Genomic DNA, 24,830 nt, shown 5'->3' on the forward strand with positions numbered 1-24,830 from the left:
CACAGGCATGGGTCCTGTTAGACAGGAGTCCAAGCGTGCCTTTGTTTAGATTGTGAATCATCAAATGGGTTAGTAGCAGATTTTCCTGTACTTTTAAAGTATAGATTTAAAGTTTTTAGAAGAGTATTGGAAGTCTTGACATTTGGTATTTTTGTATTCTTTAAATTGATTTGTCCTGTCTTTAAAGGCAGAGATGCTTACAGAGCGTGACTTCTCTGTGAAACTGTCCCAGAGCCAACACTGGGTTTTCTTATTACTTTAAAGCTGTGTTAGTAAGAAAAAAAAATCCTGAATTTGTCTAAGTGTTCAATAGAAAGTAGACAAAACAGTTTGTAGCAAACAGTAAGATTTCAGTAGACTTCACACTCAATCACCTTCAGTGTTCAGAGAGGATCGTTTGAAAGTTTATTTTGGGAAGGAGTCTCCATTAAGATAGAGATGGCGCTCAATGATGGGGTGCTTGTTTGTGGAGGGGAGGTACCTACCTAGTGATGGGGTGCTTGTGTGTGGAGGGAGGTACCTAGTGATGGGGTGCTTGTGTGTGGAGGGAGGTACCTAGTGATGGAGTGCTTGTAAAGCCTAGAGTTTGGTTCTCAGCTCTGCACGAAAGAAGATACAGAGATTGTCCAGGCCAGTTCCCACCTGTAAATCCCTCTTTCCTCTTGTAACAAGCTTGCAGATGAGCTCATAGAGAGGTTTCGAATGTTAATGAAGTTGAACCTTATATTTTTTGATGTAATTTTACCTTTAGTGAATTGGTTTTTGATTTTTAAGCAAAGCTGTAAGTGGTAATGCATGTCTGTGAGTGTTTTTATTTCTTTGCCTGTAGGGAATGTTTAATTCTGCGTTGGAAGTAGCCAAATTTGAAGGTGCTGTCATTCGAACTGTCAGTGGAATAAGGGGACAGATCAAGAAAGCACTCCGGGCTCCAGAAGGGGCCTTCCGCGCTAGCTTTGAGGACAAGTTGCTAATGAGTGGTAAGGATCCTTTGTGGTGTGTTCAGGACACTGTTACCATTCATTATTGAGTCCAGCTGCTGCTGATTAGAGTGGGTTTTCATATTCAGAAGGCCAGGCAGTTCCAGCTCTGTCCAGTTGGACTGTCCTATATCTACCTGGCTCACATGGTATTTGTACTGGCTGGGCTCACACCCAGATCTTTGTGGTATTTAATTATGGTCAGTATCACAGTCTAACTGTTAAGTTTCGACACTGTTTAGCCAGGTAGACGTGTTGGGGTGTGTGTGTGTGTACCTGTGTGTGTCTGTGCCTGTGTGTATGTATTGCTTAAGATACAAATCTTTGAAACTTTTCTCCTAGATATTGTTTTCATGCGAACTTGGTATCCTGTCTCCATTCCGGCCTTCTATAATCCAGTAACATCTTTGTTGAAGCCAGTGGGTGAGAAAGACACCTGGTCAGGAATGCGGACAACGCATCAGCTGAGGCTTGCCCATGGGATCAAATTAAAGCCAAACAAGGATTCATTGTATAAGGTAAAGGTCACGTGTGCCTGTGTTTCTAGACAGTATCATACGGGTGCTTTACTTGTGTGGTTTTCAATTTTTACTGAGTTAGGAATTGAACTCCATGCTTTGCTCAGAGTCAGCCCCCACTGTGTAATGAGTGAGGTTTTTTATGAGGTGGGTTTTTAAGTCTAATGCTAAATATTCAATTTGAACAATTGTGTATTTGTTTGCTGTTTGGGGGAAGGAACATAGAAAAACGGTGGCAGTGGCTTTTTTCAGAATTAAAAATGAAATTAAAACTCGTTGTGTTTGAGGGTTATTAATGACATATGGTGACATACTGTGAGTGAAGCCAGTGAGCATTTCTGCCATCTCACCCCTTCACCTCAATAATCCTGAACACAAAAGATTGATATAAACTCTGGTTCTTGTGTATAACAGGTCTCTCCTCTGGGTGTTGTCACACTCAGCCTGAATTTCTGTCATTTCGTGTCCTTTGACCTCCATCCCTGTTCCCTCCCCATCGTGCTCTTTGTCTCCTTTGCAGAAGTGCTTGCTCAGGGTTTTGCCCATTGTCCTGACAGGCTGTTTTCCAGAGGCTTGCGGGACTGGGCCAGGGCTTCACACAGTGACAGCGCTGTCAGCTTGAGCTGGTTCCCTGCCCCAGTTACTTGGTTTTTGTGTGATTTGCTTGAGAGTTCTTTTTACGTTTTGGTCACTGATCCTTTACAGGTAGGCAGCTCACAAATGTCTTTCCCTATTTAAGGTTTACCTTTTGCTGATTGATTGGTTGGTTTGTAGTATAGAAGCTTTTTACTTTAATGTGATTTCTCTTAGAGCTTTTGGGTTCTTTGGTGCGTTATCCAAAAAATCTAGGTACTTTTCTCCTGGAAAATATTTAGGGGTTGGGTCTAACATTTAGCCGCTTTGAGTGCCTTTAGCTGTATGACTAAGAGTTTACTTTGTACTTTTAATGAGCTACCATTTCTGTATTCATGGACAAGGCTGCCTTTGACCTCTCTAATTGCCCTTTTTTTTTTTTTTTTTTTTTTTTTTTTTTTTTTTTTTGGAGCTGGGGACCATTGGAACCCAGGGCCTTTGCTTCCCCTAGGCAAGCGCTCTACCGCTGAGCTAAATCCCCAACCCCTCGTTGCCCTTTTCTTATAGCAAGATGACCGTGTGTCTGTAGTCACTTCGATACTGATGATCTGTGTTTCTGTTTTCATTCTAATACCAAACTGTCTTCATTACAATAGCCTAGTAGTACAAGTTTCCAAACATTTCATTATTCTTTGGAACGTATATACATGTATGTGTATATAAGTAATAGGATACATATAATTATGTGTGCGTATATACACATATATGTGTATTGTGTATCTTGATCATATCCATCTCCAGATATCCCTGAACCTCCTCCAACAAATCTCACTCCCTCCTTCATGTCCTCTTCTTTATTTTACAGAAGAGCCTATTGAATCCGTGTGGGTCTAGGCAATAGGCTGTCTCCTACCATTGGCTAGACCTCCAGAACAATCTCTTTCTCCCCAAAAGCTATCAGATGCCAGTGGCTCCTCAGTCAGAGGCTTTCTTATTAGGAAAGGGTGCTGGACTTAGGTTTGTTTTTATTGGTTGAGATGACCGTGTGGGTCTTTATCTCCTATTCTGCTAATGCTAGCTGCCACTGTGGTAGTTAGTTTAATTGTCAGCTAGACACAATCTCAGAACCACCTGGGAGGATAGTCTCAGGGAAGACATGTTTAGGTCAGCTTGGCCTGTGGGCCTGTCTTGGCTATGTTGATTGAGGTTGGAAGACCTGCCCGGCGAGGAGGCCACCATTGCATGGCACATTCCTGAACTGTGTAAGAGTAGAAAAAGCCAGCTGAACACTGTATTCCTTTGCTCTCTGTTTTTGACTGGGTAGTGGCTCTTTGAAGTTCCTACCACCTTGTCATCCTCACAATAATGGTGAGCCCAAATAAACTTTTTCCCATAAGTGGCTTTTTTTTAAATCCCAGTAACAGTAAACAAAACTATCTGTTTGGTTTTCCCTGCATTCTAGGAATGAATCCTACATATAGTCAGAGAAATGCTTTTTAGTTTTGGATTCCATTTTGTCTGATATTTTTGAGAATTGACATCAGTGTAGATTGTAGATGTCGTCCTTGGTTCTAATCATACACGCAGGCTGTCCTTGGTGTTCTCTTCCTGCAGTTGTGAGGAGAGCTGCAGTAACCATGAAGACAGGCCCCTCTGTAGTCTGATGGAGATCTCCCTGAGTGTGCCCGTGAGTGGGATAGCGGGTCATGTATGTGGAGATGTCTCTGAGTGTGCCTGTGAGTGGGATAGCGGGTCATGTATGTGGAGATCTCTCTGAGTGTGTCCGTGAGTGGGATTAGCGGGTCATGTATGTGGAGATCTCCCTGAGTGTGTCCGTGAGTGGGATAGCGGGTCATGTATGTGGAGATCTCCCTGAGTGTGCCCGTGAGTGGGATAGCGGGTCATGTATGTGGAGATCTCTCTGAGTGTGCCCGTGAGTGGGATAGCAGGTCATGTATGTGGAGATCTCCCTGAGTGTCCTGCGTGTGCCCGGTGAGTGGGAGAGCGGGTCATGTATGTGGAGATGTCTCTGAGTGTGCCCGTGAGTGGGATAGCGGGTCATGTATGTGGAGATCTCTCTGAGTGTGCCCGTGAGTGGGATAGCGGGTCATGTATGTGGAGATCTCCCTGAGTGTGCCCGTGAGTGGGATAGCGGGTCATGTATGTGGAGATCTCCCTGAGTGTGCCCGTGATGGGATAGCGGGTCATGTATGTGGAGATCTCTCTGAGTGTGCCCGTGAGTGGGATAGCGGGTCATGTATGTGGAGATCTCTCTGAGTGTGCCCGTGAGTGGGATAGCGGGTCATGTATGTGGAGATCTCTCTGAGTGTGTCCATGAGTGGGATAGCGGGTCATGTATGTGGAGATCTCTCTGAGTGTGCCTGTGATGGGATAGCGGGTCATCTATATGGAAGACCTATTCTTAACTTTCTTGGAAAATTCCACACTGGCTAAACAGTTTAGTCTTCCTTTTTTCCCTCTTGATGATAATGTGCTAAGGGGTGACATGGGATCTCAAAGTAGTTTTAATTTGCATTTCCCCTCTGTTTAAGGATGTTGGACAGTTCTAAGAATAATTTATTACTTATTGCTTCTTTTAGGAAGTCTGTATTCAGCTTCTTTTCTTGTGGGAGGGGTTGTTCCCCCTCCCCCTTTTTTTAGTTCTTTTTTCTATTAGTCATCTGCCAGATGTGTAACTGGCGAAGATTTTCTTCCATGGTAGCCTGTCTTTTCACTTGGTTAAAGGTTTTCTTTAAATTTCACGAGGTCCCACTCGTCAGTTACTGGTCTTGTCCTGAGTGACTTGCCTATGCCAGTGTGTTGAAGATACACCTGCCGCTTCCCTGTAGCTGTGTCAGAGTTTGAGGGCTTCAGTTAAGGACTTTGCCCGTCCTTGCCTGTGACACATGCATATATTTAAGTGCATATATGTGGGGTATACTGCGTATTTACAGTTGTATTGGCAGTCAGTTACACGTTATCATTCGTATCTTTGTCTCCTTGTAACAGTTTTTTTTTTTTAATTACTTTATTATTTTTATAAGGATGGTGTTTTCCTTGCCATCTGTGTGCCTGGTACCTGCAGAAGTCAGAAGAAGGCATTGGCTATCCTGGAATTGGAGTTATGGATGGTTGTAGCGTTGGGAACTGAACCTGGGGTTTTGGGAAGAGCGGCAAGCGCTCTTAGTGGATAAGCCATCATCCAGCCCCCTCTGTAGCAGTTCTGACCTAATCTGTTTTTCCGGTGTTGATGGAAGATGATGTGGGGCTGAAGGCAGCTGAGGGGCAGAGATTAGTGCATGGAGTGGCTCGGGCGTTGGTCCAGGATGTGTCAATGGCTGCAGTAGCCAGGTCTTTGAGTGGACTCCATAAGACACGGCAGTCAGTTAGTGAGGCTGCCAGTAGTCAGGCAGGATGATGTAAGTGGAGAGTTTTTATTATTTCCTATTTTTCAGATGTCTTGTTGGTTAGGCTGTGGATAGCAAGAGTGTGGGTGTCAGTTCCGGGTTACTGTGGCATTAGATATTTTCTGTCCCTCGCCTCTCTCTCACTTAGGTTTGTTTAGGTGCACTTAACTCCAACTGTATCTAGCTAGGCAGCATGTAATATCTGATTTTCAAAAACTCACCTAGCTATTCTGTGTGCATTAGGTAAAAAGTTATTTCTGCCATTTTTAAATCCACATTTCTTTTCTGGTGTTCTAAAGTCAGACAGAGATGGGGTGCGCTCCCGGCTCCACATGTACCCAGTTTCGGTGTAGTGTGCTGATCAGTGTGCTCTGGGGTTATCAGCCGGGTCCATTACTGACTAAACGCATTGCTGTGACCAAATGTTTGGTATGAACCAGCTTAGGGAGGAAAGCTTGGTCTTTGCTCACATTTTAAGAAGAGATGGAGTCCATCGTGGTAGCAAGACCAAGAGATGGCTGGACACATTGCAGACACAGTGGGAGCAGAGGGATAGAAAGTGGGACCAGTACTGAGACCTGTCTCCCGGGACCTGCCTTCTTCACTGAGGCTCTACCTCCTTTTGGGGGTAGTTTTTACTGAGTTCTTTTTAACCAAGATTTTGAAAGACTCTGTGGGTGATGTCTTTAGAGAGAAAATAGAAGCATAAGAGTTGTTCTCTACATACTTGGTTCTGACATCTGGCTTCTCTCCTGCTGAACTGCTGTTTATCAGTAATTTCTGAAGTGGTTAAATATCTAGGTAATACTATTTAATTTAAACAGAATTCAGTGTTTAAATTGTGCCTTTTGTGCTGATTAAATCTTACTCTGCCTTCCTTCCGTCAGAGTCAGAGTTAACCTTTGGCTGCTGAGGAAGAGAGATTGGTAGAATGAAAAGCTAGTCTGTCCTTGTTCCCCCAGATTCCCAAAGATGATCCAAGTTCTCTACTGAGATGAACTTTGAATCTGTTCTTCTGCTCCGTTGGAGACCCATAGCTACACTCTGTTTCAAGTAGGCTCAGTTGATGGTTCAGCAGATCTGTAAATGTGATATGTGAGCTCTTCTGTTTTGCGTATCTGTGTAGATGCCCATCCAGGCTGTCATTTGATGGCGATTGACTTCCCTCCTGTTGCTGGTAGGCAGCAGATGCTGGTGTGGTTGAGTTTGTAGAAAAGTCAATCTGTGAGAAGGTTTTTTATAGTTTTAAGTGCATACAGGTTATACTATAAATATGTCATAGTCTGTTCTTTTTTTCCTTTTCAGCCAATCCTGAGGCAAAAGAAACATTTTAATTCACTGCACATTCCCAAAGCCTTGCAGAAGGCTCTGCCATTTAAGAATAAACCCAAGACCCAAGCAAAGGCTGGCAAAGTGCCAAGGGACAGGCAGAGACCGGCGGTCATACGTGAACCTCATGAGAGGAAGGTACTGTCCACAGTGACGTCCCTTTGCATTTGGTTATAGAGATAGTGCTCCCCACAACATACTTGTCGTTTCCCTTGTATTCTGTGACTTCATTGGAGGGGCTTAAGGGCCGGGCTTCCACAGGGCACTTGAACTGGAAGTTAGGGGGAAAACGGAGGCTGTGTGGCATCCGTCGTCATTGCTTTTCCCCTGCATGGGAGTAGGGCGTGGCCAGCCCTGTCTGTGGACCACTTCTAGTTGTCTATGGTTCCATACAGGCTAAGTGGAGGTGATTCTCTTCATACAGCTAAACACATGCATGCCAAATGCAAGCTGTGGTGAGTTTTCACAGAATCAATTTCCACTTCAGATTGAGTCTATTTGATACCATCGAGCCAATTGTAGTGAAGTCCTGACTAGGTGACAGGCAGGCTCAGACTGGCTTGTGCTCAACATTTTTGTCTTGTCAGGTCTTGGCTCTGCTAGATGCTCTGAGCACAATACACGGTCAGAAAATGAAGAAGGCCAAAGAGCAGAGACACCTGCACAACAAGGAGCATGTGAAGATGAAGCAGAAGGAGGAGGAGGAGAAGCTGAGGCGGCAGAAGGACCTGAGGAAGAAGCTCTTCCGGATCCAGGGTCAGAAGGAAAAACGAAGTCAGAAGTCTAGTCTAAGAGGAGCCGAGGCCACCTGAAGAGTCCCCAGAGTGGAGGGGTGTCTTCCAGAGCTGCAGCCGTGGTGGCTTCAGTGTCTGTGACAGTCATGATGAGAGCCCGAGGAGACTGGGATGTGTGGTCCCACTGAGCCTGGAGCAGCATAGAAAGACCGCATCCCCGCTCGTCCACAGCATCCAGTGAGTCAGGGGTCACGGATGGGAAACTTAGGGCTTTGTGAATTAACTCATTGCTTCTTCCTGTCTTGGTTTATTTTGTGCTATAAAAATATTAAACTATTTTTCCATTTTCGGCCTAGTGATTTATTTGGGGACAGTTTGCTGATAAATAACTGTTTACCATCTTTGTGAGGTCCCCGGAGGAAGGATTAAATGAAGCTTTTGGATTGTATTGCTAATGAGTGAGCAGAGAGGCCACAGGTGACAGAAGTGACAGAGTTGGGTAGGTGAGGCTCCCCAATCCTGCTGGAACCCAGATGACAGCACCAAGACCCCAGAGTGACAGAGGGAGCTACAAAGTGATCGGCCTTGCAGAGTTTTGGTCTCTCTTTGACCTAGTCTTTTATGCAGTCTTCATCATTGACTCAGGAAGCCTGAGTTGGCCCCTAGTACAAGGAATTAATTATTCAGTCTATTCATTAGCATGGTTTAAGGCAAGCCTGCCTTTCTGGGGGTGGTCCCTGGTCCAGGAGATTGACCTGATGCTGTTGGAAGGTTAGGGCTCCAGCCAGGGAGATTTATAGTGTTGGTCATGGTATCTCGTCCAGCATGTGATGTTGGTAAGAAGCCTACCAAATTACTATTCCATCAAAACAGATCTTTTAATGCAAATTCTGTCGAACAAATGAAAATATAACCTAATATTAAAACCAGAAGTTCTCAAGCCAGAGCAGCTTTATATACTGAGAATACTTCGAACGAGGGCTCTCAGTCTGTCCCTTGTATGGTAGGTAAATGATTTGAGACCGAGTAACAAATACTGGAAATGTCCTTCTCTTGGGTCTGCAGAGGGAGATTCTAAGCACATTCGGTCTGAAGAAAGCTTGTTCTTGACTTAACAGATGATGTCACCTGTTGCACCCTCCTGTTCTGGGACATTCATAACTTATTACTCACTTAGAGTCCTACCCATTATCAGTGCGATTACAATGAGGCAAGGGGGTTCCAAGGGGTACCAACATTCAGGTCATAGAAGGCAAGTTCCCAGAGGGGCCTATGGACTTCTACCAGGAACAGTGTACTCTGGAAAAAGAAACGAGCAGACTTTCTGTGGACTACTGCACATTGACTCGTTCAAAAGACCCACAATGTCACTGTAGCCCACCAGTCATAGTCAGGGTTCACAGAGGTTAAATGATTGGTGAACTTGAGTTCAGATTGGGCTCTCAGTGAGGAAGCCCGTGTGCTGGTTATTTTCCTAGATCTAGACATGAAATTAGAAGAGACAGCAGCTGGAAGCCCGCAGAGTCCCACATCAGCTTGTGTGCTTTTTCTCCTTGTAACGGATCTGACAAGCAGCAGCTTGAAGGATTCCACCCGTGGCTGGAGGGAACGGTTCGTCACCACAGGGAAGATGGTGGCAGCAGAGCTTAGGGCAACGAACTAAACTATTTTCCCCCACCTTCTAAGATTCCCATACAAATGTTTAACACGCTCCGCTCATGGCAGTATGCAGTCAGATGTGCTGGAGAAGAGGCCAAAGGCTCTACCTCTGAGTCCACATGGAGTAGGAAAAGAACTGTCACACCGGGTGTGTCTTGAGCATCAGAGACCCCAAGCCCACCCCCAGGTGACATGCTTCCTCAGTAAGGGCACACTTAGTCCAACAAGGTCACACCTCCTAATAGTGACGCTCCCTGTGCACCTGTGGACACCATTTTTTTACTCAGATCACCACAGCACCTTTGAATAAAACTTGTGTACGCCCTTTTTCTGTGTTGGCTCTCTGGAGCACACCCTCTTGGCCAAGAGTAAAGTTTGCCTTTTCCAGACACTTAAGTTGGAATAGTGACCACTTTCCTTACCACCCTGAACTTACTTCTAACACAGCTACCAAGCCACGGCTGCAGTTCCCTCACCGACATCATCTCCTTGTCTGGGAGTCTGGAGTGACCGCCTTACTGGAACGGGCTGAAGATGTATTTTAGAAGCTGTTCTCACTAACGCTTTAATCTGTTCTGACTGAATGCATTATAAGAATATACAAAAAGGCTGCATGCCTTCATGTGATGGGGAAGGGACAGAGCTTCATCTACACCAGTCAGAGTCTGCAAAGACACAGACTGGCTTTTTCTGCCTCCTGCCCTGTCCTGTGTGAACAAAGCCATCAGACGGACGCCATGCTAGTGGTCCAACCTTCCACGGTGTTTCCAACCTTGCAGTTTATGCCTAGCATTGAACTGCTCCCTTTACACATTTTTACCACAGCAGTGATGACTTTCTTGATTGGGGTTTCTGTGGCTGTGATGAAACATCACGAGCAAAGGTAGCTTGGATAGGAAAGGAGGATTGTTTGTTTATCTTACAGTTTGTGGGCCACCATCCAGAGAAGTCAAGGCAGGAACTGATAGAGAAGCCATGGAGGAGTGCTGCTTACATAATGGCTTGCCCAGTCTGCTTTCTCATATAACTCAGGACCACCTGCCTAGGGGTGGTACCACCCCCTGTAGGATGAGCCTTCCCACACCCATCCTTAGTAAAGACAGACTTGCCTTCTAACCAATCTGATGGAGGAGGCATTTTTCTCTCTTAGTGTTCTGACGCCTTCTGACCAATCTGATGGAGGAGGCATTTTCTCCGTTAGGGTTCTTCTCAGATACCTTGTTAAGTTGATATAAACCTAGTCAGCACAGTGAGACTTTCTGAAGGACGTGAGTCAACTTTGTCCCCAGAACTCAATCTAAGCTCTTATCATCTTCCAGGAGCATCTGGACAGCTGCCCCTCCCTCTACGGCCCTAGCCCTGCCTCTTTGTTCTGTGTCCCACTTGCTTAGCAACTGTTTCAGTCACCACTACTTGGGAATCCTGTGCCTTGGCCCTGGCTCCCGAGTCGTTTGTGCCCAGGGATGTCCATTCCTTCTCTTCTAACATTATTTACATCTGTTAGCGGAAAGATCACAAGACTGGAAGGCTGACCTCTGTAGGGTACTTTCTGAGGCTCTGCTGCAATGACTGGGAGCCAGCCTGGTGGCTGTTCCCTTGGGCTGTCTTTCCAGGCCTGAAGCTGGCCTGGGGCCATCTATGCAGCTTGTGCAAGGCAACGGATGCCAGGCATGCACACAGAGGCCCCTCGGTTTCCCTATCTACATAATAAGCAGAACCAGAGATACGCCATGGCTGTGAAGTCTGCCTTTGGGACCGGAAGCAGCATTGATTCCCGTGTGAGCCACTGTACCTCCACCGGGTGTGGGTGGGAGGGAAGGAGTGAAGTGTGTGTACAGTTACACGTAAGCACCTGCAAATGTGCATCTGAATGCACTCAGGGAGACTGCATTGTATCTGAACAGCTGTAGTCAAACACATGAGCTCACACCTGATTAGTGCACTCAGAGGACTTTCCTTCCGTCTAGATCCTCAGGGATTAAGGGATGTGAGTCCCTTTCCCCACACCTTCGGGTGAGATTATCAGCAGCTGCAGTGGTCGGAGAGAGGCTGTGTGCCGCTCTAAGGAGCAGTCTAAGGAACCCATGAAGGTCTCCTCATTGGGAGTTACAGCACCGGCCACGAGATGGCGCCGTAGGGCAAGCTCTGCAAGAGGAAGGCCAGCCTCATGGGGGCTTCAGCTTCAGACGCCCCCTCAAACTGAAGACTGATGGTTGTGGCCAGCCCCGGATGCTGACCCAGGCATACAATGAACACTGACCGCAAGAATAATTGCTAGACAGAGCACTTACTTAGTGCCTATACTCCCAGGGCTGACTGCAGAACGTGAGTTCACTCATTTTATGTGGAACTTTGTATGTTTGTTTATTGTTTAAGAAAAATATGTATCATTTAGAATATCCGGTGTTGAGCTGAAAGTACAAAGGAGTTTAATTTTCCCAGTCAGTAGCTTGTGACTTTGGCTATATCTTTGAAAGAAAATGTGTGTGTGTGTGTGTGTGTGTGTGTGTGTGTGTGTGTGTGTGTGTGTGTGTGTGTGTGTGTGTGTGTGTGTGTGTGTGTGTGTGTTTGTATCTCTCTGCACGTGTATGCATCTGAGTATGCCTGTCCTGGTTAATTATGTCAACCTTACAGAGCCATTGGGAAGAGGGACACTCAATTGAGAAAATGCCCCCGTAAGATCTGCCTGTAGACAAGACAGTGGGCATTTTCTTGATTAACCGTTGATGTGGGTTGGCCAAGCTGGCTGGAGCAGTTCTGCTCCTGAGTTTGGTCCTGTGTGGCTTAAGAAAGCAGGCTGAGAAAGCCATGAGGAAGAAGCCAGTAAGCAGTGCCCCTCCATGGCCTCTGCTTCAGCTCCTGCCTCATGTTCCTGTCCTGCTTGAGGTCCTTCCTGGCCTCTATGATAAACTCAGGTGTGGAAGTGTGAGCACGATAGACACGTTCCTCCCCAGGTTGCTTTTGGGCATGGTGTTTTATCACAGTCATAGATTTCTAAGTCGTATGTTTGCCGTGTAGGTTAATGCTGTAAGGGAGGGAGGGAGGGAGGGAGGATTGAAGAGTTGAGAAGAAGCTGAAGTTGGTAGAAAACATACATTTGTTGCTAAGGGGAGAAGCCACTGCCTAGATAAACTTAAGGATCATTTTTGCCCGTGTAAGTTGGGGAAATCCATTTATAGTATCTATCTGTCGGGGATAGGGTTATCTGTTGGGGACTGGATATGCCACTAAGTTTCATCCCATGTTGTGGGGGACCAAGAGAAAGCACAGCTAAGATGAAGAAAGTGGGCAAACCAGGAACCAGAGGCACAGGAAACGGCTTAGGCACAGCTGGGTATCTGGATGGAGCTCCTTCCTTTGGGGAGAGGCCACTGCAGGATTTTGCCCTGGGATGAGGGCAGGCTCAATGGGGCAGGTCAGACACTTGGCCGTGTTCTGGCTCAAAGCATCCGTCAGACAGGAAACATCGTTGTTCAGCAACCACGGAAGAGACACAAAGTCACTTCTCTGTGCTGTGCCTTAAAATAAACTCCAAAATTTAAGCAAGATAAACACATAAATAAATAACGATCATGGCTCAGTGGTACAGCACCTGCTTGGCATTTGTCAGGCCCCGGATTCCATCCTTAAGGCCCCTTTTAAGGTAGTTAATTTGGGTCAGTTCCGGGAAGCTGGGGAAGGGAAGTGGACACAGAAGGTCACCCTGCTACTGACTTAGGGTCTGAAGTCCCAGGAGAACATGCTGGGCCTCGGGAGGGCATCCTAACCCCTGTCCCAGGGAGGCTGAGGTGAGTTCCTGAACCAGGGAAGAGAATGCTCAGGTGAGCCAGCAACTGGACCCCAGCCCTGGACACAGAGTCACTCACTCCATTGGTGTGGGGAAGGGAAATGCCCAGGCCTTCAAGACAAGGAGCCGCCAGCTGGAGGATCCCAGAGACCCCAGGAGGCAGAAAACCCAGGGGAGCATGGCACGGAATAGCAGAGAGAAAGGGACCCCAGCTCAGCCCTGCTGAGGACATCTGCGGCGACCCACAGCAAGCTGAACTCCTGAGCATTAGAGAGTAACCAGTCTGCTGTGTCTGTCCTGGTATTGGCTTCCTTTCACAGCCAGAACCTAGGAATATACTTAGGTTCCTGGGAGCTGTCAGGAGAAGTAAAAGTGTCCTTAAAGAAGAAACTCAGAAACATTGGCACAGGGTAAACCTTGGGTTTATCGCTTGGACTTTTGTGGATGAGCGAATGTCTGGTGTGTTTCAAATATCCAGGGACTGCAAAGGGAAATATAGATTAGAAATTCCTTTCTGTGTTAAGAAAATTTAGGCAACTCTCTCTCTCTCTCTCTCTCTCTCTCTCTCTCTCTCTCTCTCTCTCTCTCTCTCTCTCTCTCTCTCCCCTCTCTCTCCTTGTACCAGGTGAGGAGTGATTTGCATGCCCTTTATTTTGAATTCCAGTGCATCCCTCTTGTTTCACAGATAAAGTAACGGTAACTGAGTCAAAGAGAAGCTAAGTGGATTCCCCCACAGTTCTCACAGCCTTTTTTCTGTTGGGTGGAGGTGCAGATGGATTGAGACTTAGACAAGGCACTGGGTCAGCGCTCCTCAGCCTCCCTAATGGCTGCCACCCTTCAATACAGTTCCTCACGCTGTGATGACCCCCAACCACACAACGATTTTTACTGCTACTTCACAAGTGTGGAGACCCCAGCTCAGCCCTGAATTGTAGAAGATACCTGATGTATGGCCCCTGTGGGGGGTCATGACCCCCAGGTTGAGAACCCTGGTGCAAGAGGGTGTTCTTTCTAAATAAGGTGGGTATGGTTGTGCAGAAGCCAGACCTGCCCCATGTGTCTGCAGCCATGTGTCTTCTCATAGTAGGAGGCCCTCTCTGGGAGCAGAAGGTCCTGAGTCATCAATCCGGTGCTGCCTCCTTGTTTGCACGCCCCTTCAGCCCGGGTGAGGCAGTAAGACTTCTGTCTTTCCGCCTTGGGTCCCAGGACAGACCCTCACTCCTGCCGCGTCTGGGCCCGGTGGCCCCAGTTCTGCCCTGTGTGAGCAGCAGCCTTTACAGAAGCCACCCTCTCCGGGGGATTCGATTAGGTCCTGCTGGTGTGACCTTGTTAATGCAATCAGGAAGCTTTCTCAAGACTTCAGCTGCCTTGCTGGCAGCCTGGCCGGCTCCCAGGGCGTGCACGCTTCTCCAAGCTCACAGCTCTTCTCTAGACAGGAAGGGCTCAGTGCCTCCAGGGACCAGCTGGATACAAGACGGGAAGAGAGTCTCCACCAGCCGTGTTTGTCCATCCACCTCTTCTTTGGCTCTGGTTTTATTCGGAATGACTGAGTTTCGTTAGTTTGGGAAAGAACACTGAACAAGAGAATCAGTACTTTGGAGAATTCTCCAGAAATTGGTCCTTTTCTATTAAGGCTAGGTCCTTAATGGAACATTTTTAAGAGAAGAAACTTGGGAAGTGTCCAGAAAATCTCTCCATTAGGGTAATGAGTTGTAATGAGACTCTGAGGATTGTGTTAATTCCCAGGATTTCTTCCCAAGCCTGTCTAGGGCATCCTGGACAGGCATCTAAAGCAGGTGGGAGCTGGTGGAGAAGGCAGGAGCATTCCAGGGGATGAATGGGGGGCACCTGCTTCTCACGTTTCCTGACCTGTGACCCAGCTTCAGACTGACACTGGAAATGATGGCTTTGTTTGTAGCAGCAGGCAGAGGGACAGATGGGCAGACAGTACAGCAGAGAAGGGGTGGTGCAGACAGCTGACAGGGCATGAGTCTCAGTCCTCCCCGCAAGGGTGATGGACCACAAAGGAACAGGAGCATCTCCTTCAGACAGGGCATGGGAGGGCGGAGCAGAGAGGCATCGGTGGTACCATAGGACACACATCGCCCTCTTGGAGACAGACAGTGCTCCTGCATCTACATCCTACTGACTCGTGTGATCACTATAGCATCTGGTCATAGTGTTCCTCTCTCTAGTGGGGCAACTCTGGTCTCTTTACTCCCTGAACCAACTGAATGTTCCCCTGTGGCTTCCTATGAGCACTGCAAAGACAAAGGGGCCGCCCACTGATGCCCCCTGGTCCCTGCAGGCCTTCTTGGGACCTTCAGCAAGATCTCATCCCATGGGCCTGGGCTCTGACCATACAGACCGGCAGATTGGCTACTGCTCACATGGTGGACAACTGGGCAGAGGACTTTGGAAATCCCAAAGCACATAGGTAGTAGTAAAGCGTGTGTGTGTGTGTGTGTGTGTGTGTGTGTGTGTGTGTGTGTGTGTGTGTGTGTGTGTAGGATCATAAAATGTGCTCCACAGTGCCACTAGAAGATGAAACCTAGGCAACTAAATAACCACCTCTGTGCTTTTCATATCCCGGTTCTTACCTATCACTGGGCCCCTAGGTAGTTCTTGTCTCTTAAGCTCCATCACCACTGGGAAACTGGGGGATAACAGCTCCAGGAGACAGTTACCCACCCTGGGTCACCTGTCCAGGTGACCTGTCCAGGAGACACAGAAAGCATGGTTCCTGCCGCGTAGCGATGCTGTAAGAGGAAAGGGGGTGTGGGTGAAGGACAGAGGGGTCACCTTTGAGATTTGTATTCCAGCCATGCCTCTGGCTGATGGCTCACAAGGGAGCGTTCAAGGCTGGCAGCCCTCCTCCTTCTTGTCACCTGCCTGTATCCCGTTGTGTCTCAGTGCAGAACCCAGACTTTTGGACAGGCGGTAGACACCACTGCCCCCTGTTAGCCAGGGAAGGGAAGCTGCTGTTTTAGTTTCTTGCCACACTCCTTCTTCCTGTCTGTGCCCACCCTGGGATGGAAGCTAACTCTAGGCCGGGGAGCCAGCAGTTGTAACAGTGACATTTCTGACTGAAACTCAAGCTTGAGCTAGCTGCCAGGGAACCAGGACTCACCGTGGTGTTTGATGACGTCAGGATGAAACTAAGTCACACAGAGAATGTGTCTTCAGGGTCTAACCATGTCAATGCCCCTTGGCAGGGCTAGGTAACATCCGCTTTGGAACAAAAGAGGATGACTCTGGTCATGGATTTCCTTTGGCCTCCAGGAAAGCCAGCAGTAAATAAAGCTGACACCAGATTTATTCCATTCGGCTATTGCTCTGGTAGAGGCCCTGCTCTCTCTTGGCTTTTCACCGAAGGAGACTTTTGTCCAGTGTTTGTTCATCATGTTGGAAATTTCAGGACATCATTTCTGAAGGAGGCTGTGCCTACAGGATGAGTAGACATGGCTGTTGAGATGTCTCAGTGGTTATGTCCCTCAGCACCAAGTCTGAGCATTGGGCTCCCGGGATCCACACAGGAGTTGGAAATAACCAACTTCTGTAAGATGTCCTTTGCCTTTCATGTGTGCACCATGGCATATGTGTGCCCCCATTTGAATTTTGAATGAAGAGGGGCAACCCTATTTTTCATGCACAGGTGACCAGGGAGCCATGCCAGAAGGGCACACTCACAATGTCATCTGGCCACCCCCCCCCACTCAGATTGGGAGGCCACCCTTGTTGCTGTCAGGCCAGGATGGATGGGAGGGGGCTTTGGGGCAAGTCTCAGACATCTGCGGCAGTATCTGGATGTTGCACGGTGCTCAGTTCTCATTCAGATGAAGAGCTTGGGGCACCAGGATCTAGGGTTGGCAGCCTGTGACTCCTGGTGGAACCAAATGACCATCTCAACCATGGCTGCGAGGAGCAGGAGGACTTTGTCCAGCAGGGGGCGTCATGCAGCTGCAGAATCCACAAAGGGGTGGGATTGAGTGCATGGCCAGAAGACTTCGGCCACCAATGAAGACCCCCCCCCCGTTGTTTCTCTAAAACATGGCACCAGCAAGTCCACAGGGTGGGCACTGTAGTGTCCTTCGCCCTCTATGCTGTCCCCATTGGCTTATTTGCACAGTCCCTCTGATGGGATACTTGTCCTGTCACCTACACGGATCTCCTCCCAGCTTCTGCAGGCAGTCATTTAGTTCCCACAGAACAGCAGTATCTGTGAGTGTCCCAGACGTCCTAAGAAGGAGTCTGGCAGGTGTGGGTTTGCTGTATGCCTGGTCTGCCGACCCACCTTGGGTGGTTGGATCTCATCCAGATTTCTGCAAAGCCTTCTGGAATTCCCTAGCTGTCTGATTAGGTGTCTTGAGTAGGGAGAGACGAGAGGAACCCTGGCATACCTTAGGAAGGTGAACCAGCTCTCCTGCCCAGAGTGTGCACGAGTCACCATCTGGGACGTACCTGCATTTGTTTAGTTTAAATGTCCCTCCCACTCAGCTCCAGACCATTGCTACCAGCCTGTCTTCCTTCCTTCTCCGTGGCTAAGCGAGGGGGTTGGTCAGAGTGCTTTGCAATAAAGCACTTCCACTTCATCATCTTAAAAAAAAATTCTTAGTAGAAGCAATTGGAAAAATTTACTGGCTTGTCAGAAGAGCCATTGCTCATCAGACAAGAGAGAGGAAAAGCAAAGGTCATCAATTCATGGGCAGTGTCTCAGGAAGAGTTTAAATCATTTAGAGACATGTCCTTAAGAAATCATTGAGGCCTGGTACTGCGGCTGTGCCGTGGACTCGGGGCTCCAAATGAGAAGTGAAATGGACACAGATGGCAGCCTGCCTAACACTCTCCCTTCTGTTTAGCAGTCTGGGTGCAGTGTGTGTGTGTGTGTGTGTGTGTGTGTGTGTGTGTGTGTGTGTGTGTGTGTGTGTGTGTGTGTGTGTGAGAGAGAGAGAGAGAGAGAGAGAGAGAGAGAGAGAGAGAGAGAGAGAGAGAGAGATTGTGATAGACAGCCATGTGCCTTCAAGTAGGTAACGGTGTGATTGGTTATGTAAATTGACCCTCATTGACCAACTGGGAGGGTGTTCAGGTTTGTTCCGCACCTGTTATGTTGTGAATCCATCCAGATAAAGGAGGTATAAACACAGATAAACCCGTCCCTTCAGGTTTGCAGTAGACATGCGAGAGTCCCCAAGGATACGTTGTCTGTCTCAGGACTGAGTACATCCAGCACGGTGCTGTCCTCGTCCTTGCCAGAAGGCGATAGAGCTGTACAGTGTACTACTGAGCATGACTGTCCCTGGAGAGTCGGTGGCTGGGGGACTGGTAACCTTGAAGCTACTGAGCATGGGTTAAAGACCCCATTTCCTCTCTTGATGGTTATGAGTCTTATCTCCCTCTGCCTGTCCACTCAGGGACCTGTAAGCCAGGAACACGAGATGCTGTGCCTGGTGACCAGGTCCAAGGCTAAAGTCCTCTTGGTCCTTAATGGACTGGATATGGAGATGGCCAGTCTCGGCAGCTAACCTGGTCAGTGCAGGTGAGACCAAGCATGCAGTGTAATAACAGGGTGACTGTGCCACCCGCACTGGACCGAGTGACACTTGGGTTCATCAATATTCTGAATGTGTCTGTGAGCAGTTCCGGCGAGGCCCCCACAACCTGTACGGGGCATCCCTAGAAAAAAAAAAGAGCAGAGCAAAGGGAATTCTCTCCCATTCTGCCTATTCAGGCCCCGGCATGGCTCTTCTGCCTAGAGACTGAGATTTATGACGTCAGCTGTCCTGGTGCTGAAGCCATATTGCCCGCTGTCGTGGGTCTACAGCTTGCGAACTATCAGCTGTGGGGCCTTTTTTTCCCTCTACCACCATGTGAGGAATTCCCACCATACAAATTTTAGTGCCTGCCCACATCTCCTATTGGTTCTGTCCCTCTGGAGAACTCTGACTAGTACAGCTGTGGCTATGGGAAATGCTGTCTAGCCTGCGAGAAAGCAAAAAACCAGAAGAAAGTCTTGACGTCTTTGGACTAGAATAAGAAATCTGTGAGTACACTCGGCCCTCCTGCTTTTCCATCCCACAGATGCTGCCCACCATGTTTAGTGCAGTCCAGCCCATGTTGGCCTTTCTTGGGAGAAGCAGGTAGGGTAGCAGGCAAGTGAGAACATGCAGAGAGGTTAACAGGGGCATGGCTTGGGGGCTGAGGATGGCCACCTCTTACCTCAATTGCATGGGCAAAGACCCTGGCCATAGTGACTCTGCCTACCTCGCCTCCCTTGGCCCAGCAAGTCCACAGAACAAAAGAGGTCTACAGAGGTAGCAGTCCCTGCTGGAAGGGGACTGCGTCTGGATCAGACTGAAATACACAGGCCCCAGACTTGCAGGCACAAGGATCAATATGTCCCAGTGAGTCAGGCAGACACCGCATCTCAGGTTTGTTTATTCTACTATGAGGCCATGAAAGCCAGGGTGGCAGCCTCTGTTCACTGCAGGGTCTGGTCTCTTGTCCGTGGACTCTAAGGTCCACAGCATAACCTGCTCCTGGCTGTTCTGCTTGAGCATCTCTCCTGCTCTCCAGTGAGAATACCAGCTTCTCTCTGATGGCTCTGCCTTCTCTTTTTGTTTCCTGCATGCATAGCATCTTTGTGGACTGGCTGGTCTGGCCTGGTGAGCCAATCATGGCCTCGGTCAGTGAGCCTTACCGTGTCCTACAGTCACCTGGGTGGCATTGTGTGGGCTTCTTGCCCTAAGAACTCACGGTCAGCTCTGAGTTCCCATGAGGCTCACTGGCCCCCCAAGCCTTTCTTTGTTATTGAAACTGACACTTAACTGTTTGGCTGTGGAAGGAAGTCCCTTCCATGGAGCCCGAATGTGGGCTGAGTTGGTGGACGGTGGCTAAAGGGCTGGCTGCAGTCTACAGTTATGGTATGTGCTTACATCCTGCAGGAGTGAAGGGCTCCTGTTCTGACTGTAACCTCCATTCAAACTTGTCATCAGCATGGCTAAGGGAAGGGCAGGACAAGTTCCCTTGGACTGATTGTGGGCATAGATGAGAGCTCTCCCATAGACTTAGCTCTTCTCCTGTGTGGCCTTAGCTCCCCTCCTGGAGCAAGTCACCAAGTGCTGTGTGTTCCCTAGAGAAGCAAGTGGCCTGTCATCCTCTGTGTGTGCATCATATATGATTCCTATAGACTGCCTAGACCCATCTGAGTCAGACACCCATCACGCTTGGGGATTCAGTACTTCACGGCTTCTCTCCTGTCCTTACTTCTCCCTTGGGTCTGTGGGCGGGTAGACATTGATCTCTCTCTGGGCTTCCTTTTCTCGGTTCCCTTGGAAAAAGAAATAGTTTGTGGTTGGAAGCACAGCAAGCCCACCTTTCATGCTTACTAGAAGTCTGGGTGCAGATCTTTCTGGAATATAACAGCTCACTGAGCAGGAGATGCAGGCGATGCAGGAGATGCAGGAGGTGCAGGAGGTGCAGGAGATGCAGGAGATGCAGGGGATTCAGGGGATGCAGGAGGTGCAGGAAATGCAGGAGGTGCAGGAGATGCAGGAGACGCAGGAGACGCAGGAGTGCAGGAGGTGCAGGGGATGCAGGAGATGCAGGGGATGCAGGAGGTGCAGGGGATGCAGGAGGTGCAGGAGGTGCAGGAGATGCAGGAGAGGCAGGAGATGCAGGAGATGCAGGGGATGCAGGGGATAGAGGGGATGCAGGAGGTGCAGGAGGTGCAAGAAATGCAGGAGATGCAGGAGACGCAGGAGGTGCAGGAGATGAAGGAGATGCAGGGGATGCAGGGGATGCAGGAGGTGCAGGAGATGCAGGAGATGCAGGAGTCGCAGGGAGGCGAGGGAGTGAGGAGACTTGGGAGGAGGGCAGGAGGGCAGGGGATGCAGGAGGCAGGGGATGCAGGAGGTGCAGGAGATGTAGGAGGTGCAGGAGGTGCAGGAGACGCAGCTGTCACCTGGACAGGAGACACACCCATCAACGCCATTGTCCCTCCAACAGTAGGAGCCAAGCAGTGGTGAGCAGGAGGTGACATTAAGCATAGAAAGTACATGAACATTTTGGGGAGGCTCCACACGCTCTTTACGTGAGACTTGGAATGGGTGGGTCATCTCTGAGGGCAAAATGGACTACTCATACTCGGAAGGCAACAATGTACCCTGACCAGCGACACAGGGACATGACGTGTCCCTCTATTGGGACTACTCTCCTTTAGTATTGAAAGCCCCATGATTAACCCGGGACTTCATAGGAGGTTGGCCCCCCGAGTGGACGATGGGATACAGTGGAGGCCATGAGTACAGGCAGTGCTCAGATGGTGACACGCATGCTCACACACCCAACGGTGTGGACCAACAAGGTAGGATCTGGGTGCTTTGGGAAATATCATACTTCACGAAGACTCTTGGAAACAGAGGTAAAGGAGGAAGACCCTTGTAGGCCGAGGGATGTAGGGCCCACCCAAGAGCATTTGTGCTAGGCAAGCTGGACCTGGAGGGAGGTTGGGTGTTAAGGAATGGGTAGGCGGAGCCCTCTTAATCCCAGGGAGCTGACCAGTTGTGTCTGAGATTTTGATGAATGACGGGGACTGCATCTGGATTAGACTGAAATATACAGGCCCCAGGCTTGCAGGCACGAGGATCAATATGTCCCAGTGACTGGGTCAGCACATGTTATGTGTCCGCTGGGAGTGCTGAGGACAGGAAGGGCCACGACTGCTACAGAGAGGGGTTGACAGGAGAACTAGAGGCTCCCTGGGGAGTTGGATCAGGGACATAGTCACTATGGGGACTGAGGGTGGCAGCAGCCTGTGATCTAAGCACTCACGAGGCAGAGATAGACGATCCCTAGAACAAGCCGGCTAGCTAGACTAGGAAGAACCGAGGAGCTCAGCACTCAGCTAGGGACCATTCCTCAGTCAATACAATGGAGACCATTCCTCAGTCAATACAATGGAGACCATTCCTCAATGGAGACCATTCCTCAGTCAATACAATGGAGAGAAATCAACTTCAGACCTCAACATGTGCACACATATGCCAGGCACCCTACACCCACATGTACCCACACTCATGAACAGACACACACGCTAGCACAGCTCACACATATCCCCCCCCAAAAAAGTCCTGAGAGCAAGTTTGGAAAAAATGGAACCCACCAAGCCCAAAGAGTGCTCCCTGAGTCAGCGTTGGGCAGGCTTGTTCCAGGGCAGGGGTGTGAGGTGTTGTATCAACCTCAGGTTCTGTGCAGAGGCCGGCTGCTGCAACAGAAAGACAGGAGGCTAGACCAGGGAGAAACTTGGGACTAAGAGAAACTTCCCTTGATCTTCCTTCTTCCTCGTCTTCTTCATTGTTTCAGGAAGGAGACATTTAAGAAATTATACGCCAGAGAGGGAAGTAGAGAGGAGAAAGATTCGAAGGGTCAGGTAGGAGGGTCTTTTAGCTCATGGGATTGTTGGCCTTTGGTGGCTCAACACCACCTTATTACCTCCTTCATGATGCCAGAAACTGTATGTGTAAGTGTGTGTTTGCATGTAAGCTCTGCAAATGCATGTGAGTTTGGGGGTGTGAGTATCAATTCATGTATATGGATCTGTGGGAACATCTCTGTGTGTGCATTTAAGTATGGCTCTGTACATAAATGTATGTATATGCATGCATGCATGTATGTATGCATGTGTGTATGTATGTATGCATGTGTGTATGTATGTATGCATGTGTGTATGTATGTATGTATGTATTATGTGTGTAAGCATGTGGATAGGTGAGGCTTCAGTGGAAAGGGCAAGAACAAGGTGCCAGAGAGTTCCCCTAGAGAGTGGATGTTGAGCAGAGGTTAGGGATCGTATGGGGGTCAGAAGAAGGGTGAGAGGTGCCGAGAGGCACAGGGCATGATGGAAGCTACAGGGAGAGGGGATGTTCCATTCTGGATAGCTGGAAACTTCTGAGACAATAGTGAACTAGTAGGGTGGCTGGCAACCTCCCTCTGATCTAGTGCACGACGCACTGGAGAGAAGGGAAGCCCAGAAACAATGGAGAATCATAAGGATAACTCAGGAGAAAGGAGAGGGTCCTAGGTTATTGGGGTCATGAAGGACAGGGAAGGAAGAGTCAAAGGAGCCTCCCAGGTGTCCTACACCTTGCCAGTGCTGACCCCACCCAGAGGACACTGGCCTCTGAGAACAGAGAGGACTGTTCCTCACCAGACACAGAATGCCTTTGTAGCAAGAAGCTCAGACACAACATAAGGTCCAAACACAAGTCCGCAAGTCACTACCAGCTGCCTTCAGTCTGGCCATCGGCCTGTGCTATGGCCTATATGTAGTGACCTGAAGGCAGCATCAGTTTAGTGACATGATTTCCCGGGGTCAGCGTTGGCACGCGCTGCTGCTGGTGAGCACGGAGCCACCTGGTGTGTGAATGTTTCCCATCCAATCCACCTCTCCTTGGAGAAGAAGCACAAGCCAAAACACTGGGTAGTGGGCAGTGGGGCTAGCACAACCAAAGTGGTTGATGTCCCCAAGGGTGGAAGCAGAGGTCACACTGCCAAATAAGCCAGAGCCCTGTGACAGGAGAGCCATCGATGCCTCAGGAGATAACTGCATCAGGAACTCAAAACAAATGACTAAAGTCCTCCGAGATCGCTGTCTCATAGGGAGGATGTGGGAGATGTGGGATGTGGAAAGTAACTGTTTAATTTATTTTTAATTTATGATTTATTTATGTGCATTATTTTTCTGGCCCTCTGTCTGGTGTTCTGCGGCTGAATGGGTGCATCATTCCTTAGTGAGATTTTGTTCTTCAATTCTATGGAGATCTGGTCTACTCCACTGACTTGGGAGTCTTCCTTTTCTGTGACTTAAATTCATAGATTTGTCTTTCCCTGGTGTCCCAAAGTGACTGCATATTCCTTTCATCTATTTTCATCTAACTCATCTTTTTTAATCGAACATGAGAGTTCCCCTACTCTGTGCTTAAGTCCCGATACACTGCCTTCTACTTGATCCACTCTGCTTGGAAGGTTTTCCACTTCCCGAGTTTTTAAAATTGAATTATTGAACTTCGTTTCATCTTGACTTTTCTTCAGTGTTTCTCTTTATTGAATTCACTTTTTAAATTCTGGTTGTCTTCACTGTTTAATCCAGCCATCTGTGTTTTCTTCTACTTCCATCAGGAAGGCATCCTCACCCTGCTTAACCTCATTCGGGAGTTTGTCCTCTTTAAAGTCATTCAATTATTTGATCATGTTCGTAATTGTTCTTTATTTGATTTCTTTTTCAGTACAGGGTTTCACCGTGGAGCCCTGGTTGACCTGGGGGAACTCTCTCAGCCTCTGGAGTGATGGATTAAAAAATGCGTGCAGCCACACCTCGCCCATAATGATTCTTTTAAATTCTGTTTCCTGAGGTTCATTCTGGTAATTTCCATGAAGAACATTTTTTTATAGGACTGAGTGGTCTTAGGGGTGGGAGGGCATATTGGCTTAGTCTTACATTTATTTGTGTTTTTACAATGGGACCTGGGTATGTAGAGTTAGGCCATTGGTTGTGTGTCTGCTATGAGTTTCTTGTCCATCTATGTTGAGAGGGAGTTTGGTCCTGTTTTTGCCATTACCCAAACTTGGGCTGATTTCAGACATGTGGTTTTGTTCTTCAGATACTCAGTGTTTATTTCATATTACGAAGGCTGGGATGATTCAAATTTATCATATTATGGAGGCTAGGGTGTTGCAATTCAGTGTGTCACCATGGTCTCAATGGCAGTGTGAGTGATTGCTTAGGTAAGATACTGGGGCAGCAGTGATACAAGATCAGCTGGACAAGGTTTCGGGACAGGGAGGGAGGG

The 24,830-nt window shown here is 48.4% G+C and overlaps 1 protein-coding gene across 1 annotated transcript in view; it reads left to right on the top strand.

Annotated features, from left to right (window-relative positions):
* Positions 1-7,887, top strand: part of Bms1 (BMS1 ribosome biogenesis factor) — a 32,466-nt gene extending 24,579 nt beyond the window's left edge. The window contains exons 19-22 of the mRNA XM_032905820.1: positions 830-977; positions 1,320-1,495; positions 6,781-6,942; positions 7,392-7,887. Coding sequence (XP_032761711.1) covers positions 830-977; positions 1,320-1,495; positions 6,781-6,942; positions 7,392-7,616 — 711 coding nt within the window. The 3' untranslated portion in view covers positions 7,617-7,887. The remainder of the gene's footprint in view (positions 1-829; positions 978-1,319; positions 1,496-6,780; positions 6,943-7,391) is intronic.
* The last annotated feature ends 16,943 nt before the right edge of the window (positions 7,888-24,830 follow it).

Source organism: Rattus rattus, chromosome 6, assembly GCF_011064425.1.
Source record: "Rattus rattus isolate New Zealand chromosome 6, Rrattus_CSIRO_v1, whole genome shotgun sequence".
In the NCBI taxonomy this organism is placed as follows: Eukaryota; Metazoa; Chordata; class Mammalia; order Rodentia; family Muridae; genus Rattus; species Rattus rattus.